An 18,869-nucleotide genomic window follows, 5' to 3' on the forward strand; every position below is an offset into this window, starting at 1 on the left:
ATGGACAGCCTGTCCTATTTGTCACTGTAATATTTGTTCTGTAAGTTCAGTGTGACAGTGGCGGTTGCTCGTCTGTTTCCTTTTCACACTGTCGGTACAGAATACCTTCAAGTTGCACTTCCACCTCCGCCATTCTGGCTCATCCCCCCATCACCTCGCAACACTTAACTCATTCCCAAATGGGAGGGGCAGAGCCCCTTCCCCGTTCTTCCATACCCCTCCCCCATACCCCTCCCCCACACCCCCACTCCTCCTCCGCATGCTATCACCCCACCCTCACACACCGCTTCCCACAATGGCCACGCTCACACCCAAAAAGCGCTTCCCGCATCGCCTCAAGTACCTCCTCTTGCTGCTCCCGCTCGTCTTCCTCCGCCCGAAGCGCTACACCCCGCTGCGCCACCCGACGCTCTCTGTCCTCTCGCGCGAGTCGTACAACCTCCCGCATCTTCTCTCGATGCCCACGTTTTTGCAATCCCCGTCCCCGCCGGACCTCCCCTCCCGCGTCGCGCGTTTCGCCCGCGCCTACCCTACCTCGCTGCTCGCGCGCTACGCCGCCATCCCGAGCTCGTGCGCGCGCCAGCCGTACCCACCGCATCTGCGCCATGCGCTGGCCGTGTGGCGCCAGGGCAGGCGCTCGGTGGTGCACGAGCACGTTGTCCGCCGCAACGACACCCTCACCCTCCTCGTCGAGGCACACCCCGTCCACGGCCTGGCCGTGTCCAGCCTCACCTCGGACTTTGTTCAGCAGGCCGTCCATCGCGCCCGCCACTTCGCACACGTCCTGCTCGTCGTCAATTTGGCCGACGCCGCAGACGTGAAGGACGCACACAGGGACGCCACGTTTATGCGCGACGCCTTGCGCGAGGCCCGTGTGCACGTCACGCTGCACTCAAGCGTCGGCGTGGACGAGGACGTGTATCTGTTTCATGCCGCCAGAAACCTCATGGTGCACAAGGGCGATGTGTCGGCACTTGCCGCCATCGTGTGCGACGGCACCGTGTACTACACCCCGTTGCTGGATGAGTATATCAAGCAAAATCAGTTCAAGTGGATGATCAAGAACGGGCGCCCGGCCATCGACATCCCGGAGACCGTCCCAGCGTCCATGTGGCGCGCGATGGGGCCTGTGAAGCCCAGCTGTTGCCGGTTTGAGGGGTACGGGCATGGCGACGGGGAGAAGATTCTGTGCGCAAACTCCAAGACGTTTTCAAGCAACGCTTGCTGGATCCTGTCGCTGGGGTGCCAGGGAAAGTGGTCGTTCGAAAAGGACATTGTGAAGAGGACCAACTGCAAGATTCACACATTTGACTGTACGGGGAGCTGGGAGATTCCAGAGGAGCTGCAGGGGCGCGTGACGCTGCACAAGACGTGTCTCGGGAAGGAGGACGACCCGCGGGAAGACTTTGTCGGGTGGAATCGCGTGATCGCGATGGGGGCGACCAAGGGCGCCAAGAAGATGCCCGCTGTGGTGAAGATGGACATCGAAGGGTCAGAGTTTCCTGTGCTGCAGGCCCTGCTGGACCACGGCCACGAGAGCTTGCTCCCACAGCAGCTGGCGATTGAAATGCACGCGTACAAGGCGACGCCCAAGTTCATGGAGAATCTATTCGCCAACTTTACGCGTCGAGGTTACAGCATGACGCATCGCGCCGACAACCCGTGGTGTGCTCATTGCACCGAGATCACAGTGAGCAGGGACGCGGACCTGCCGGACGTGTTTGGGGGAGACGGGGCCGAAGCCAGATGGGACGGCTTGCGCATGACTTAGTTTACTGGTTGCCGTATGGTTTAGGCGGGCGCTGTCGACATGCCCTACCGACTCAACTAAACTTACTTGTGTCTACTTCCAGGCTCGTCCGATCGCCCGGCTCAAGAACAGCACCCTTCTCTCTCTCATCAGCGTCTCCTCCGCATGGGATTCTAACAACGCTCCGCTTCTCCTCCTCGCTAATGGCAAGTTTCTCCATCATGCGGTCCACACCCCCGGTCCCCCCTACGCACACCTCGGCACTCACAAGGACGCCCGTCGCCTTTCCCCGGGGTCGCTGGGTCCTCCAGCACACGCGTCTCACCCCGCCTCGCCCCCGGAAGAGCAAGGCGGCGAGAGTGGCGCGCAGGGCGTGGTGCTCGGGACAAAAGCGGGGCGCGCACGACGAGCGGGCGAAGCGGCGCTGCTTGCGCAGCGGGAGCGGGCGCGAGACCGCCGAGGGATGGTGGGCGGGGGGACACAGAGGGCACGGCGGGGGTTGGGGGAGCAGGTTGGTCGTGGGAGGATTGTTCATGGCGATGGTGGTGGAGGGAGGTGGCGACAGAGAGCGGTGCCGAGAAGAGCGGTAGGGAGCAGGGGAGGGCCAGCGGAAAGCGGAGGTGGAAGTGCTGTCTCGGAATTGGACACGTTTTACAGATCGACAGCTGGCACTTGTGGATTGGGTGCATGGACTGTTCATTTCAAGTTTTTCCGCAAACATTTAAGGTTGTCTGTGAAGTCACGAAAACGGGTGTTTTGGAGGCGAGTTTGCTCGGGTTTTCTGAACGCAAAAAATTTCAAGCAACGCGTTTGGCAAAACTCACAGTACCCTTGGTACAGTGGGTATTGCTCATTAGTGCACACCCGTGTCGTAAGCACAAAAGGTGCAGTACTCCCGATGTGCAATAATATGGAAGAAACTTCAAGTTCTTTGCGCGTTCACGGTACACCAAGGGTACAGTAGATCCTTGGTGTATTTGCTTACGAAAATGTTCACAATCGCTGCGCTCTGTCGAAAGCTCAAGCACTTTTGTATGTGTGGCCTGGAGATTTGATGAAAGGGAAGGTGATGTGAGGGGGGATATGGCGTTGACAGCACTACAGATATGGGCCTGTGAGCCCTGCACGGCTCGCAGCTGGCTCTACACGTCGCGATCAAACAGTACACCCGATCTTTTTACTTTTTAATTTAACCTGGATTCCTTTATGAACTGGACCAGGTTAATTCTGGTAATCGACCTAAGAGAAAGCGATCCAGTTTTGGATCACAGAGCCGCATTGGGACGGTCCGGTGCGCATCGCATTCCGCATCGCTTATGTCCCTCAACTTAAACGGATTGTGGGAAGAAAAGCAGCTCTTTTGGGAGCTGCAGAGTATCATACCTAAGCATCGTAATCATTTTGATTGTGAAACCGTTAGAAAATAGTGAGAAGGTGGGTACGATATAACCCTGTGCCTAGTGTCTAGACGACAAGCGATTTGACCTCATATGAGGTGTAATATCCCGAACCTTTTAATTATGCGTCTGATGAGGACATTCGGAGGCGACCTTTCAGGCGTCACCGACAGTAGTATTTTGAAAAGGGTCGCGCCCGTTGGCACCACATGCCACGGGCGTGGAATTGGAGCTCCTGTCCTGAAAAGGAGGACAACACTTTATAGAGTAAAGTGCGGCACTCTCCAGAGAAAGAGGAGGTAGAGTGACTTGCCGATACTGTGCGCACTTCCCCTCTAGTTTGGAGAAGCGAGTTCCACGAGCGCGACCCCGCGAGTCGTTACAGAGGTCAGTTATGGCCTCATATGAGGCCAGTTTTTTTTGCAAAAAATATATAAAAATTAAATCGAAACTTTAAAAAGCCAGTTTGGGCACTATTTCTTTAACGTATTTGCCCTCGGCATTAACATCTTGCAAAACATTGGGATGGCAGTTTCCAATGCACAGAGAGACTAAGAATCTAATGAAGTTTCAATGATGAGTTGGCTTTTTAAACAGGCGTTTTGGTTTCGAAGAAATCAACATAAAACGTTTTGAGGTTGGTCAAAAAGGCTCCTTTTTTGGGCATTTTAAAAATGGCTGGAAAAGACGTGCAGATCTCACCAAACTCCGCCCTTCCGCAACGCAGAAGTCAACTGCGGTGGCGAGAGTATCTTTTTCCATCTTGTTGAGCTAGCGCAAGTAGAGAAAAAATAAGTTGAAAAGTGACCTCATATGAGGTCATTTGTCACCTAGACACTAGTTGTAAAAGGTTTTTCGTCACTATAATTTAGAGATGGTTTTTGTGAAATCTCAAAGAGAGGGTTGGGCCACAGTCTCAAAAAAAAAAAGGGCAGAAAATTTGGTAATTCACAAACGCCTGTGCGCAAAATTTGACCGTATTTTGAGAGCTCTCCGTCGTCGTCTGTATCGGCAACATACAGTTTGTGACAGATCACAGGACTCGGTAGTAAGCGCTTCTACGTCGGACAGGGCGCTCGCGGCGCTCAGAGTAAAGGAGCGATGTAACTATGGGAAAGCAATAGAATGGGCACAGTTAACGCGTGCGTCTCCCCGGGTTCCCCGGATCCCAACGCAGCATGCTGCCTTTATTTACAAAACCCGAACGGGTGCAGCATTCCGCACTCTCCGCCCGGTGTCGTCCCTGTCAGGCGACGACGGTTGCGCTGCGCCCTACACACCTCCTGGTCAGATAGACCAGGATCACTGCTGTGCTGCAGTGGGGCTTTTCGCTCGGCGGTATGCCCATGAAGTACTTACAGTACCCAGCGGGGTACGGGTGCGCATAGACGCTAGCTCTTACAAAGGCTACGCACCCGGAATCGCAGTCTCAGAGGTGGCTGTCCACTCACCTATGCGGCAGGCTCGCGCTACGAGGCCAGCCCTGCTACGCCCCAAGGCATCGTGCCGTAGACATCTCGCTCTCTAGCTATCGTTGCGAGCGCAGGGCGTTACAAGTCCCTCCTTTTGTCCATTACAAGGGAGAGTATCTGTGGTGCTAGCGGCATTCTCAGTAGCTGCGGACGTCTCTAAATCCATTTTCTTTCCATCTCCTTCATAACACCTCCGTTTTGCTATCCAAAGTGCCTTAGGCCCGCTAATGTCAGCCCGTAACGTGTGTGCAGATGTGTAAGCGTTTGAAGGTGACGGTTCCCTCATTCTGGAATCAGAACATCCTTCTGGCAGGCAATCCACCCCACAGCCCAGAGACATCCCTCATTCAATCCCCTACGTCAGCCCGCCCCTCCGTTCCCTCTTGCGGAACTTTCACCCAGCGCCGGCGGCGGCGCGACGTACGACGGCGGCGAGGGAGGCACCCGCTCGGTGGGCAGCACGGGCCGCGCGACGGGTGGTAGCGAGGGGGCGGCGGGCACGGCGGCAGCGGAGGTGTCGGTCGGGATAGCGCAGATAGCGGCGAGCGCGGGAATAGAAGCGGAGGGCACGGGGGTCCACGGGCGGCGGCGGGAGCGTGGTCGGAGCGGCAGCGGCGGGGGTGGGCTCTGCGGGGGCGGCGGTGCTCGCTTCAGTCTCCAGTCTCCAGTCTCCCGTCTCCAGTTGATTCCCAATCTGTATTGTGAGACGTGCGCTCAGAAGAGAGAGTGGTGACACCAGTGTCTCTCATTGGTACGCACAGGGAGACCTTCTACATACAGTGGGGACCACGATATAAGAGCACCCCGTGCCAACCCTTCATGCTGCTCTTAATCCGAGGTTGCTGCTATTCAAGAATCTCGCACAGGATGCCCAATTTACTCCTTAGAACGCTGTAACGCCTCACCAATAAGTAGTTGCCTGGACCTGTGCACAGAAGCCCTCCCTTGTAAGCGCGCGAAAACGCTTCTCACTCGCCGCAACAACATCCCTACCTCTGTTATAATGTATCATGAGCAATTGTTTCTAGCGGTAGCAATAATGTATTCAGACCAACTGATGTCGGTATAGTGGCGGTCGGTATAGTGGCGTGTTCTTCCCCAACATACATATGTTGTTTCGTCACTACTAAGGGTAACCTAACCTCCTCCACAGCCGCGGAGAAATGGAACATGCGGACTGTGAGCGGGGCTTCTAAGATGCGTTTGAAATACCCCGAGAAAAGGCCTGTGTGATTGGAATTACAGTGCCTGATGGGTCTTGAAGTTATGATACCGTGCCAAGCGAAAATGGTGCTCTTACTGCGAGGTTGGTCTTATTCAAAGTGCTCTTATATCGCGGCCCCCAACCTGTATTGCCAGTGAGAGCATCAAATCTGAATAAAACTCTCAAAAATCTCAATGACAGCCACATTTCTCAGGGAGACTTTTGGGAGTTTCGGAGATAAATGTTTGAGACTAGTGAGAACCTTGGACCGATTCTCACATTGGACCTAGCTCGAATTCTTTGAGACCGACTAGCCTGTACATGATTTGTTGTGTTATAATGGGGCCTTTTGCAGTGGGTGCAGCGTCGGTGGCGGCTTCTATACCCGTTCAACCGGGGTCTTAACTCGTCATATTGACGCAGGTATGCCAAAAAACCCCGACCGGTCCAGACTTTTAACCGTCTACAACCCCGGCACAGGGATAAACGACAGCAATGATCTTGTACCCACCGTAAATTGGGGGCTTTTGAATAACCTGGTCCATGTTATTTTCAATTCCAACATATATTAACCTGGATTCAAAATTAATCTGGATCAGGTTTATTCTTTGTAGCAGAGCGAAAAAGTGGCGTTCAGATTTAACATGGACTATGTTAATTACCGTGATCGTTGTAATGAACTCGTTAATCATAGTTTGCGTCCTCCTTTTTGTGTTCTGCGAGCCGAATGCATCCATAAAGGCACGCTTTGCCTTGCGCAATCCGTCAGGCGACAGGGAAGATTGGGTTGACATGTCGAAACCGCTTGTTTGCTGTGCTGCTACAGTAGTTGTCTCTTCGATCGATCGGTCTGCCGGCGATCAGCATCTCCGCCCGCAAACGCGTCCCGTTCAAAGTTTGAACTTCAAACCAGGCGCGACCGCTGTAACGCCCAGCAGCTGTTGTTCAGTTGTAACACGTGTACACCGCGTACGCGTGGGATTTTGATCGCGACCCAAGATATCGATCCCGATCCATATGCTTCGTTCACCCACTGACTGACGTGGCAAGCGTCACCTCGGATGCATCAAATGCAATGCAATGCAATTCGGGCGCTTCCCTTTAAACCGCGCGCATCCCCGCGGCCCGCCCCCCACGCCCGAGGCGCGCGCGTCCGAATGCGCGCCGCCGTCGCCGTTGCGCGCGCCCTCACTCCAACGTGCCGTGCCTCCCTCCCCTTCCCCCCTCTCCCTTGCGCGCGAGCGCGGCCCGCTCGACGCAATCGATATCGCGCGCGCCCGTCGCCGTCGCACGTATGGACAGCACGCGTACGCCCGCCGCGTTCTAATCGCGTGGCGGACGCTTCCCCGCCGCGACTCTACTTGCCTGCGCGCGCGCGCGCAGTGTACGTAAAAGTCGAGACCGCCGCGCGCCGCGATCCGCGGGCAAGCATCCCCGCCCCCCTTTTTGCGCATTGTGCAGTGTGCATCACACCCATGTACTGTACCGATCCCCCGGCTGGACCAGGACGCTCACGCTTTCGCACAGTGGCTGCCCGCACGCAGCGAGCGCCCGCGCACCGGCTGGAGGCCGGCAGCAAGGCTTCCGCCCCGCGACGCGGTCCGCTGGGAGCGCACACTGAGAGGCAAGCGAAGCATTCAGGCAGGCAGGCATGCATGCCGCGCGCGCTGGAAGCGCCTGCACCGCACCCGTGTGCGCCGGGAAGCGGACGCTGAAAGCGGACGCTGAAATGTAGGCCAAGGATATGCGGACGCGCGATTATGCCAAGCAGAGCAAAGTGAATGTTAACGAAATGGGCAAGGGCGAAGTCCTGAATGGTGGACATATTATTCCGCAACGATCATCTCCTTCCAGCACAGTTGTGGCCACCAGCGCAGTTGTGGCTCCCGCGGAGTAGTCGATAGAGTGCGAGCGTCGCTTGCTTCCGCCACATTCCGACGACACTTTTGTTGTGCCTGAAGAAATGAGCTTGCTTCCCTCGCCCACATTGACCACGTGATGCAAGCCTCAATGCAGAGTGAGAGTCGCTCCAGGTAGGAAGCATGGCGCCGTTGCCGTGCGTTTCGCCGCCGAGTAAAGTGACGGCTTGCATGGAAGGCATCGCTCCCCTGGAACCTCTCCGCCGCCAGCAAAGAAGACGGCGCGCTGAATGTGCGACCGCCCGGCGGTGCCTCGCAATCAAGACGCGCGCACGGTCACCTGTTGCGCGCCGCGGCCTCCCCGCGCGACTCCTGCAGATACAAGATGCATTCCAGCTTACCCGGGCCGCCGTCCGCCGCGCGCAACCGCGCCCTCTCTCCACGTGCCTACGTCGCGGCACCCCACGCGAGGCGCGGCCGGTCGCAGTCCATTCGCAGTCACTGAGGTGCGGGGGGATGGCCCGTGCCGGCGGGGTAGCGCGAATCGCGCGGCACGCCGCCCATTCGGGACGCGCTGCCCCCGCGCCCGGGCAAGGGCCGCGCGCCCCGGCCGTGCGTCCTCTGAGCCGCACGAAGCGTCGCTGCATCCACGCCCGCAAACGCTTCCCGTTCAAACCAGGCGCGACCCACAACGCAAGCACAACGCGGTCCTTCTTCCCGCCCGTGTGCAGCGATGCGCGCATCTCTGCCGCCGCCCGCGCAGCCCGCCCGAAGCGCGCGCGCAGCCGCCTCCGTTGGCCGCGCCCTAACCTCGACGTGCCATGTGTAACGCTCTGGTCATCTCAGATCGGTAGGAGCAACAGGTCATGGCTTTTGGGAAAACCAGGTTGCAAGCGAGCGCGAGCGCAGTTGTCCACGATGAGGGGCATAGCCGTGGTGCGCAAGTGAGAGGATTGACCACGACAGTAGCGAATGCTGAAAGGGAAGGAAGGTGGCCTCGAGGCACCTGGACGGGACCGCAATTCCGTGGTGGTCTATGGCTTAGCAAAGGGAACAGCCCTATTAGACGATCTGTTTACAGATCGTGTAACAAGGGTACCTTTTGTTGCTACCCCTTGCACTGCTTGGCTCAGACGAGGGCTACACGCGGGGCGATGACGTGCGGGCCGAAAGGGCGAGGCACATGAGCGGGCGTGCCTGGTTCGGGCGTGCCTGGTTCTGAAAGGCGCCGGCGGCTCCGCCACCGGGCCGGAACGGAGGAGGATAAAACGCCAAAAGAGCAGAGGGTTAGGAAGAATAAAGTCAGCGCACCCAGAGGAGACCTCTGCAGTGTGACTTTGCGGGTGGTGTGCGAGTCGTCGTTAGGTCCTCTTTCCTTTTTTTCCTTTCCTTTCGCCCCGCGCCAGGGTCTTGCCCACGAGTCGTTACTTATTCCTCCCTCCCCCCCTCTCCCTTGCGCGCCCGCGGCCCGCTCGACGCAATCGATATCGCGCACGCCCATCTCCGCGGGCGGCAGGGTTTCGCCCGTCAGTACACCTCTGATCACAGTATTTAACCTGAGCCAGGTTAATTTTGAAGCTCATATTTCCAGATGCACTCATCAAATACTGTAATGTAGACCATGTTAATTTTGAATCCAGGCCAATTCCTGTGGAATTCCCATATAATCTGGACCATTTTTATTTTTATTTTTTGGTGATATATTTAACGTGGACGCAGTCATCATACGCATTGCCACGACTCTTCATTTGATTGGAGCACCATCAAAATTATTGCGATGTTCCGCAATAAAACTCCCCAATGGCCTGCAGCTCATGGAACAGCTGCTTTATTGTTCCTCCCACAAACCGTTTTAATTGAGGGCCAAACCGGTTCGAATCATCTGTAATACTGTATTAGCCTTCCCCAATGGCTCAAATTGAAACACATTTTATATATTAAAATTAAAATTGCTTCCAGCCCACCCATTCTCTTTGTTTCTGTCTCAACTGACGCGCACTGGTGTCTTTCGATCGCCACACAGCCTCTCATGATTGTTGATGAATCATAATGCCAGCAATGTTCAAAACATTTCTCCAATTGCCCGTGACAATAACTGCAGCAAGATGGCTTTATTTGAAACAGGAATTTTCGAGTCAAGGATTACTCAGGAGATGCATGCTGTCCGATAGACACAATAAAGCCGACGCCGCAGCCATTGGAACAACGGCAGTGGCGCCCATGGAATCAATGTTGAGTGTTGGTGTATTCGCTGTGTATTCGTGACCATCTTTCAGCTTCTTTTGCGCTTTGCGCGCTTGATGTTTCTCGTCCCTTTGTCGCTTCTTCGTCAATCTTTCAGCGGCATTTTGTGCAGTACAAATTCTGCGATCTTCCTCGCGTTTCTGTCGTGCTTCATGCTTTGCCTTTTGAGATTCGGCCTTTTCCAAAGCGCGGATTTGTTTAGCATTTTCTTTTTCTTTTGCTTCGTCAGCAGCCTTACGAATTTCGTTCTTCCTTATTTGCACGGCTTCGTCTGCAGTGACTTACTCAGCGCTCTTACCACAAAATGCTATTGCCAGAGACCCATTTCTGTCTGACTTTCCGCGTGGTACTGGCTTTATACCCATCAGGACATTGTTAACCGTTTGCCTTGTTTTGAGATTCATGGTCATTTTCTGTAAGGCAGCAGGTCCGGGGAGCCCAGACGCTAAAATTTCTCTAACTTCGAGGAGTGTTTCTTCGTCAGTATGCCGTGTTTTAAGAACAGGCCGAAAATCGTAGCGCCTATTGCCTCCTGACCTTAAACGTGACTTAATGCTGTCACCCTTACCGAATTTTTTCAGAAAACGAAAGTCCATAGGCCACAACCCAATTTCAGAGAAAGACTTTCTCACAATCTCATTAGAAATAGAGGCATGGCCGGCGGTACCAAGCTTCAGCTTAAAACCCATGCCGTGTGTATTAACAAGGGACATTCTAAGTAATGAGTCTCGGGTTCGCCGAGCTGTAGTCTGAAATATTTTGTTCACAAGTCTGTCACACGGCTGCAGAAAGTGTGTCGTGTTAGCCCGTAGCATTATGACCTCAATATTGAGGCTAACACACAACTCAATCCATTCCATTCCTTTTCTTGATGCATGCCCGTCCAAGAACAGCAATACACGTTTTTCGTGTGGTACTAACTTACGAATGTAGCCGTTAAAGTGCTGGATAAAAACAGGTAGCATTTCCATATTCATGGAGTCCTTTTCGGTACAACGGATGACCGTGTCACTCAGCATCCATCTAGGAGACGCAAGCCAGTGTACATCCCCATTCTCTCCTGTGAAGCTGCTTTTGTCCAGAGGCTTTAACCAGCTCTGCATTGCGTTTTTTCCTGCAGCTATGAAAAACGGTGGGGCAATTTTTCCGGATGCCGAAGTAACTATCGTTGCCGTAAGATGTTTACGAGAGCTATTTTGTGTCGCTGTGAATCCCCCATGGTTCGTTTTCGAGGATCCAAATTTTTTCTCCCTCTCACCAAACTCTCCGTCAATATGTGTCTCGTCCATATTCCAAATTAAGTCTGGATCATCAAGAATTCCAGGGTAACGCCGATCTACTTGGCGTAAGGCGCCAACAAAAGACTTCACATGGTCATAGTTCTCCCCTTTGAGACGCGTGATGTGTTTGTTTTCACCACTTCGATATGTTATGGCACGTTTTAAGGCACGGTAAGTGCGTATAGCATCCATGGAGGGAATGCCTTTGTTATATCCTGGTCTGCCGTCTGCAGCAATTTTGCCCAGGATTGTTCTCAGTCCCGCTGCTCCAACAGCGAAACCATTTGCTGCAGCATACATGAGCCGATTATTTACCATTTTAGCCTCCGTTTCCGTCGAGGTTGGTTTCTTTCCCTTTCGGTGTTGCAAAGGGGTGAGAAGTTTGGCAAGAGAGACTTTATCTGACCGTTTAATGCAGCCCTTAATTCGCCATGCAGTAGTCACAGAGATGGAGCATTGCTTGGAAACGTCACGGACTGTTTTCCCTTTCTCAAAAAGGCCAACTGCCAGCTGTCTGTTCTTCTGCTCTTCTTTTGCTTTAGCGACACGCTTCTTCGCTTGCTGCGCCTGCTTTCGCATTGAAAGAGGCATTTTGGGGGTGTTGGAACGTTGGCTGGTGGTAATTTGGACCGTCTCGAGGGAATGGAGCGCCAAAGTTGGACATGGATGAGGAGATGGGCTTGGGAGCAGTGGTTTTTGTATTTGGGCGCGCAACTTTGCGACACTGTACCACAGCAATGTTTCTCGGGGATTTCGCAGTGCAATCTTGGCACCTGTGGACAGCCTGTGGGGTCTCAATGGGATGTTTTATTCGATAATGTCTATTGATTGGCAATGTTTCAATTAAAGCCGGTTTTCAATTTGAGCCATTGGGGAAGGGAAGCCGGCAATATGATAAGCGGAGGAGGAGGGCTGGTCACAACAATTAATCTGGACCATATTAATTTTGAATCCATACTATTTTGTGTGTCTAGGTTAAATACTGTGATCAGTGTAGATGGAAGCTCAAATTTATGGTTAAATTGAAAAGTAAAATTGAAGAAAAATTTTACTAAAGTTGGCCTCGTTTGCCACTATTCTTCTCACACGTGTGGACCTGTGCACGTGTGAACATGTACACGTGTGAGGGTGTACCCCTTGCCTCTCAACATTGAGATTCGCGCCCTGCCTTGAGCCGGTCTGCAACAACTTCTCAACACACCGTTGATTCACTAATACAACTACCTCTACATCTTTACTCGCACGCAACTGACGCATCTGATGGACAGATGCCTGCACATTATTGCACAAGGATAATATAGTGAGCACAAGAGCGCAGCTGACTGCTGAGAGACAGCAATATGCTTTCATTTTGTGAGTTAACCTCCATGTTGAATCTGTGGGCACCAAACCCACGTGGGTCATTGCATCACAATATCTTCTGCGTGCTGACAGCCTGCAAGGTGCCGCCTCTATCGCTTCTGTCCGAACGCTTGACACCGCCGTGATCTTTTCCTAATCCTTTGCGATGGAACACTTATTACACGTCAGGTCCCCTCCCATCCCTAGACTTGTTTACTGGGTGATGAAAGGGAAGCAGGTCCGTACTTCATACATACACATACATGGACTGCAACCTCCATCAAGCAAGCATCTTAAGCATTCATAACAAAAAAACCCTCCCCACTACTACCGCGCACAGTTGCAACGCATTACTGATGTCTCGGGCGCCAAGCTTTTATCGCGTTTCGCAATTTAGACCACTAGCTTCATGATAGCAACCAGATGGCCCACCCCTGCAACTACGACCCCGTGATCATGATCTATCTGCAAGTCTTTCGGATTGTCCAACTGGGCCAACACAGCCTCAGACCCATCCTCTCGCCTCTGCACAACTCCTCCGTCCCTTGAAAATATTTGTGATGTTCGTCCTGCGAGAGAAGCAGCACGCAAGTCTCCCGTCCTCAGGAACCGACTCGTGATTTCTTGCCAATCCTCTACTCTCCCGGTATGAAGTGTGATCCCACTCTCCACGTCCCACACCCGCACGCTCTTGTCCTCCGATCCAGATACCACACGTCTTCCGTCCCCACTCATCGCAACGCTCTCCACCGAATCGGTGTGTCCAACTAACGCGTCCCCGACATGTGCTCCTGTCTCCACGTCCCACACCCGCACGCTATTGTCCCGGGATCCAGATACCACACGTCTCCCGTCCCCACTCATCGCAACGCTCTTCACCGAATTCGTGTGTCCAACTAACGCGTCCCCGACTTGTGCTCCCGTCTCCACGTCCCACACCCGCACGTCGCTGTCCCACGATCCAGATACCACACGTCTTCCGTCCCCACTCATCGCAACGCTCCACACCGAACCCGTGTGTCCAACTAACGCGTCCCCAACTTGTGCTCCTGTCTCCACGTCCCACACCCGCACGCTCTTGTCCTGAGATCCAGATATCGTACGTCTTCCATCCTCACTCATCGCAACGCTCCACACCGCATCGGTGTGTCCAACTAACGCGTCCCCAACTTGTGCTCCTGTCTCCACGTCCCACACCCGCACGCTCTTGTCCTCCGATCCAGATACCACACGTCTTCCGTCCCCACTCATCGCAACGCTCTCCACCGAATCGGTGTGTCCAACTAACGCATCCCCGACTTGTGCTCCCGTCTCCACGTCCCACACCCGCACGCTTTTGTCATACGATCCAGACACCACGCGTCTTCCGTCCCCACTCATCGCAACGCTATACACAGTATCCGTGTGTCCAACTAACGCGTCCCCGACTTGTGCTCCGGTCTCTACGTCCCACACTCGCACGCTCCAGTCCCACGATCCAGATACCACACGTCTTCCGTCCCCACTAAACGCAACGACAACCACTGGACCCTTGTGTCCAACTAACGCGTCCCCAACTTGTGATCCTGTCTCCACGTCCCACACCCGCACGCTATTGTCCCACGATCCAGATACCACACGTCTTCCGTCCCCACTCATCGCAACGCAAACCACTCGCGACCTGTGACCGCGGAAACTTCTCAATACTTTCCTCTCCGACGTACTCCACAACCTTAACGTCCCGTCTTCATATCCCACAACAACATACCCCTTCCTCTTATAGAAAGAAGCGCAGGCAGCTCTCGTCACGCTCCGTTTTTCTCCAGTCACTTCGGAAGTTACACTTCTTGCTTCAACGTCCCCTGGGCTCTGGCTCTCCGTTTCGAACTCGCCTTCTAATCGAACCATCTTCGTCTCCTTCTCAGCAGATTGTGTGAAAACTGTTACTTCTCCCCTGGACGAGTCCCCCACCTGACATCCATACACTTCACCCCTGGAACCTATGCCGACTTGAATGTCTCTGCAACTGTCACACGGGAGGACAATCTGCTCTACCAACCTTCCATCGGCTCGCGTGACACACTCACTCACAGGCAGCACCCACGGCCGTGGTGCGTATCTCTTGATTTCTTCCAAGATCTTTCGCACACAACCTGAATCCCGTGCCTTGTGCTTCACTCGCCCATACAGTTGAAAGTAAATCCCAGCACTACTTTCACCACAAAATGGTACACTCAGTCGCGCAGCCCGCATCATCAAAACCATTGTATCCACTGCATCCTCATCTACCCGTCCCATTCCCACCATCCCGCTCCCTCTTTTTCGCTTCAAGTCTCTACTCAATCCTTTCACAGCTTCCTCGTACTGCCAAACCCCGCCTCTCCGTATCACTGTCTTCACCCATCGCCCACTCAAAAATAGTCTCTTCAGCTCCTCTATACACCCACCCTGTTTCAGAACACGGTATATGTTCTCGAAAACATACTCCTCCCGTGCGCTCTTGCCCTCTCCGTCTCGGCCCTCACTCATTGCAAGCAACCCTCCTCCTGCCCTGCATACATCTGTCATATTCTTGCACCACTTCTCTACACCCTCCTTCTTCTTCGCTTCTTCCACCGCGAAATCGTGCGTCAGATCATGCACCCGCAACCTACCACAACCCTTCTCATATTGCAGTTCCACTAATCCAACCCTTTCCATCTGCTTTGCACACCATTCCGTCCAATCCTCGTCCAGCTCCCACAAATCTCCAACCAAACTCAAAGGTATCCGGTCTTGCTTCTTCATAACGCACAGACTCCGGTGCATCTTTCGAAACGAAAAATCACCAACCGTCTCCCCACTGCTCCCCACATTGCACTCCAGGATATCTAGTGACGTATGCAATGTCCCATCCAACGACGAATATCCGTCCCTCGGACTCTCCCCGCGAATCGTGTTACGCCTCTTCATCCTCGAAACGTACTCCCCCCATGCTTCTGACACTTCTCCCTCCCATCTTTCCCTCATGTACCTCACACTCGTTCCTGCCACGTTCAGGGCAAGCGGCAATCCGCCACACATTTCCAGTATTTCACTCACGGCCTCTTTGCATCTTGCATCATCTACTTCCTCTCGATTCGCCTCGCCAATACTCGCGTGCACAAGCATGTCAACTGCTTCTTTCCCTTCCGTCTCTCTCGGCTCGAAAGAAACCTGCTCCCCAATCTGACGCAGCTCCCTATCCCTCGTGGAGTACAGTAGTCTGCTCGTCCTTTCCCCGCTGCCCCCCGCAGTGCCAGTCAGAACAGACAACTTTTGAAGGATGTTTGCGTCTATATCATTCACGACCCACACATCATCAACGATGAACAGGCACACATGACTGTAAAACCACGCGTGTACCCTCGCTAACACCCTTTCAAACTCGCTCTGCTCTCGCATTTCCGCAGCCGTCTGGATGCCGCCGGACGTTTCCACAATCACACAAAGTTCGTCAATCAGACGTCCCACGTTTCCGTCTTTCCCCAGCGACATGAAGTACACTCCTCCCGAAAACTCCGCCTTAATCTTATCGTCGTGCGCGATCGCTCGTAGGGCACACGTCTTCCCGACTCCGCCCTGTCCCACTGCTGTCGCACCCACTTGCTCGTTATTATCTCTCCGTAGCACAGCCGCTTTTAGACGCGACTCACACGTGTTCGGCAATCCATCGCTCCCTTGAGAATCAAGCTTCACATATATCGACGCAGGATTACGTTCGGCTCTTATTGACGCCCTGAACACATCACCCGTGCCTCGTCTGATCGATTCGACGGCTGCGCGAGTCGCGCGAACATCGATGCCCGTGCTTGCTTGGATAATACGATCGTGAAGGTGGCACGCTTCTTCCTTGCGCTTCTCTAGAACTTCGCTATCTCTCATTGCACAGGCGAACGTACGGAGTCTCCCTTTTGGGTGCTTGCGCTTCCCTAGTACTTTTCTATCTCCCACTGCAGAGGTGAACGGACCGAGTCTCGCTTTTGGGTCGTCCGACTCTTTCTGCAGCTCAGCGAGGGACTTCCATATGAAGCTCGAGATGTCCGCGACTTCACGTTGGAGCAAGCCTGTGTGCGACGACGTTCCTTGGATCGGCATGTCTTTCAGTGCCGTGATGTCTGCCTGCAAGGTGGTGTAGGCGGCGAGCATTTCGGTACAGAGCGTTTTGTTTTCCTTGTAGGCTTTGTGTCGTTCGATGAGACTTGCGATGAGGCGGACGATTTGCTCAACCGGGCCGGTGAGGCCCAAGATGCTGTACGGATCAGCCATGATGTTTGGGAATAGGGGGTGTTGTTCGGATTTGAATAGGCGGCGGTGGCAAAGCGGCACTTGCTCTTCTCTATATCTCCCTCTCTCGGAATCTGTTTATCTCTTGTCGTTGTCGGTCGTTGGTAGTCGTTGTCTTTCGTTTTTGGTCTTCTCGCAGAGGGGGCGGGAAAGGTATGCTTGCTCGCTTGGCGTTGCGAATAAACGCAGTACATTCAATGGCCCACAGCTATTTTAGGGCATGTGCCCGCTTGATGGTGAATTTTGGAGTGATTTCCTACATTCCTCAACGGAGAGGGCGACGGTTGTGTGGATTGGTGCTGCGGTGTTGGCACACCGCGAGTTTAGAAAGGCTGCTCTCGCGACGCACAAACAAGATTTTTTCTCGCCAGCAACGACAGCTCCAAGGGACTCCAGGGAAGCGTATGATACAGAGCTGGACTCCAGGGGCTAGTCCATCGGTATTACAGTATTGCAACGAACGACGATGCGAGAACAGTACCCTCGCGGAGGGCACGTATCCCGCCAGAAGGTTCCCCCAAGTCGAGTCATGCGCCGAGTGGGCAGCTGGACTTGTTGGACACCGTCGCGGCATGAATCGGTCTGAGCTGGGATGGACAAGACAGGAAGCTTGCCCACACGCAAAGTGACGCGCGACTGTCTCAGCCCATTCAGTGCCGTGCACCCGGCAGAGACGGCGCAGGTCGCCGAGAGACCCTAACACAGGGACGGCCGAGCAATGAAGCACGGAATCGGGCGTGTTCCCCCCGCTCTAGGCACCTGGCACCAGGCACACCCTCCTTCCAACCTCGCTCCCCATCTCTCTGGCACCCCTGTCGCCCGTCCTTCACACCGAGTGCCCTCGCACTGTGCTTCTGGCGCCATGCGATGCCGTCACCTGCCTGTGCCTCTGCCTCTGTGCAGGCACGTTCACGCCCCCGTTCGCCGCGCCGTACATTGAGATTCGCGTCCCGCTTGAGCCGACGTTGCAATGTCCAACACTCCGGGACACTCTTGCACAACGAGCGGGCAGTCTGAGAAGCAGGGCGTAGTGAGACCACAAACTCGCGCAAGCTATCATTGGTTGGGAACATGCGTAAGCGGTGCCGCGGTAGGGAGCGGGATTCTATGGCAAAATTTGAAGAGATGGGGGAGGGGTGGAACGGTGGCAGACTTGGCAATAGAGAAGGGGGGGAAATTGGTGAAGGCGGGAGGAACCCCGCGACTTGAATAAACAGAGCGTCTGTCGGGGTCCAACGACCATGTACAGTGCGCGAAACTGCAATAAATACACCATCGACGAGAAACTTCTGGTGGGGTCTGCTCGAAGTTGCCATGTATGCGGGGCAAGCACGCGCCGATATTAACACCTGTCAGAGTCGCATTCAGGAGAATACGTCCCAATAATGGCCCTGGGCACCAGAGTCTGTGACCCAGAGCCATACAAATTTGGTCCCAATTACCAGGGCTCATGGCTCCGTAAAGTCCTGGTTGACAATTGATTTTTCTGATATTCGCCTCAAACGGCACTCCCATTGGTCCCGGTGGTGGACCTTGTTGGATCCTGCAAGCAAGGCCTCAATGATGGAATATTTCCATCCACCCTTGATCGAAGCTGTAATGCGATCCGGCATCTTTGAAAAGGTTGATGAATGTTTCTGAAGTTTCAAAACTCGGGCAAGTTAAGACCCTCCCTGAAGGAGGGTCTTAACTTGCCCGAGTTTGCCCGGGTTTGCTTGCCGGAGCCATGCTTTGCACTACTATTGGCTACTGGGCGTTAATATATGATTTGAAACTAAGTACGACCCTACACTGCAAGCTCAAGTTATGTCAGTGTGTAATGACAAATGTCAATCATATATTGGCTACTTTTGTAAGTTTGTAACTTTCGAATTTGGACGCTGTGCTCCGGTGGACGCAGTGCTTGCCCCTTGCCGAAAACATCCTCAACTCCCCCTTTGCAAAAATCTATGCACCTGCCATCTCGCAAAGGCAACCCAACTCTACGAAGCACCTCTCTGCCTACTACTTTCCTGAAAATGACTTCCACACCTCAATG

The 18,869-nt window shown here is 54.0% G+C and overlaps 3 protein-coding genes; 2 read left to right on the plus strand and 1 right to left on the minus strand.

The window, feature by feature from the left end:
* Positions 1 to 1,694, plus strand: CHC_T00001713001 (hypothetical protein). Its single transcript, XM_005712832.1, has 3 exons — positions 1 to 7; positions 195 to 1,644; positions 1,685 to 1,694. The coding sequence occupies exons 1-3, from the start codon at positions 1 to 3 to the stop codon at positions 1,692 to 1,694; spliced, it is 1,467 nt and encodes a 488-aa protein (XP_005712889.1).
* A 52-nt stretch (positions 1,695 to 1,746) lies between these two features.
* CHC_T00001714001 (hypothetical protein) lies at positions 1,747 to 2,340 on the plus strand. The gene has a single exon (XM_005712833.1). The coding sequence runs from the start codon at positions 1,747 to 1,749 to the stop codon at positions 2,338 to 2,340; it is 594 nt and encodes a 197-aa protein (XP_005712890.1).
* A 10,564-nt stretch (positions 2,341 to 12,904) lies between these two features.
* Positions 12,905 to 16,813, minus strand: CHC_T00008862001 (WD40-repeat containing protein). XM_005712834.1 is given in 2 exon segments: positions 12,905 to 12,940; positions 12,941 to 16,813. The coding sequence occupies 1 exon segment, from the start codon at positions 16,811 to 16,813 to the stop codon at positions 12,941 to 12,943; it is 3,873 nt and encodes a 1,290-aa protein (XP_005712891.1). The 3' UTR covers positions 12,905 to 12,940.
* Between the last annotated feature and the right edge of the window lie 2,056 nt (positions 16,814 to 18,869).

This window comes from Chondrus crispus, genomic scaffold (genome assembly GCF_000350225.1).
Source record: "Chondrus crispus Stackhouse genomic scaffold, scaffold_11, whole genome shotgun sequence".
In the NCBI taxonomy this organism is placed as follows: Eukaryota; Rhodophyta; class Florideophyceae; order Gigartinales; family Gigartinaceae; genus Chondrus; species Chondrus crispus.

Excerpts from the sequence above, each read along its gene's own strand:
- CHC_T00008862001 (XM_005712834.1), bottom strand. The coding sequence starts at position 16,813 with ATGGCTGATCCGTACAGCATCTTGGGCCTCACCGGCCCGGTTGAGCAA.
- CHC_T00001714001 (XM_005712833.1), top strand. The coding sequence starts at position 1,747 with ATGGGACGGCTTGCGCATGACTTAGTTTACTGGTTGCCGTATGGTTTA.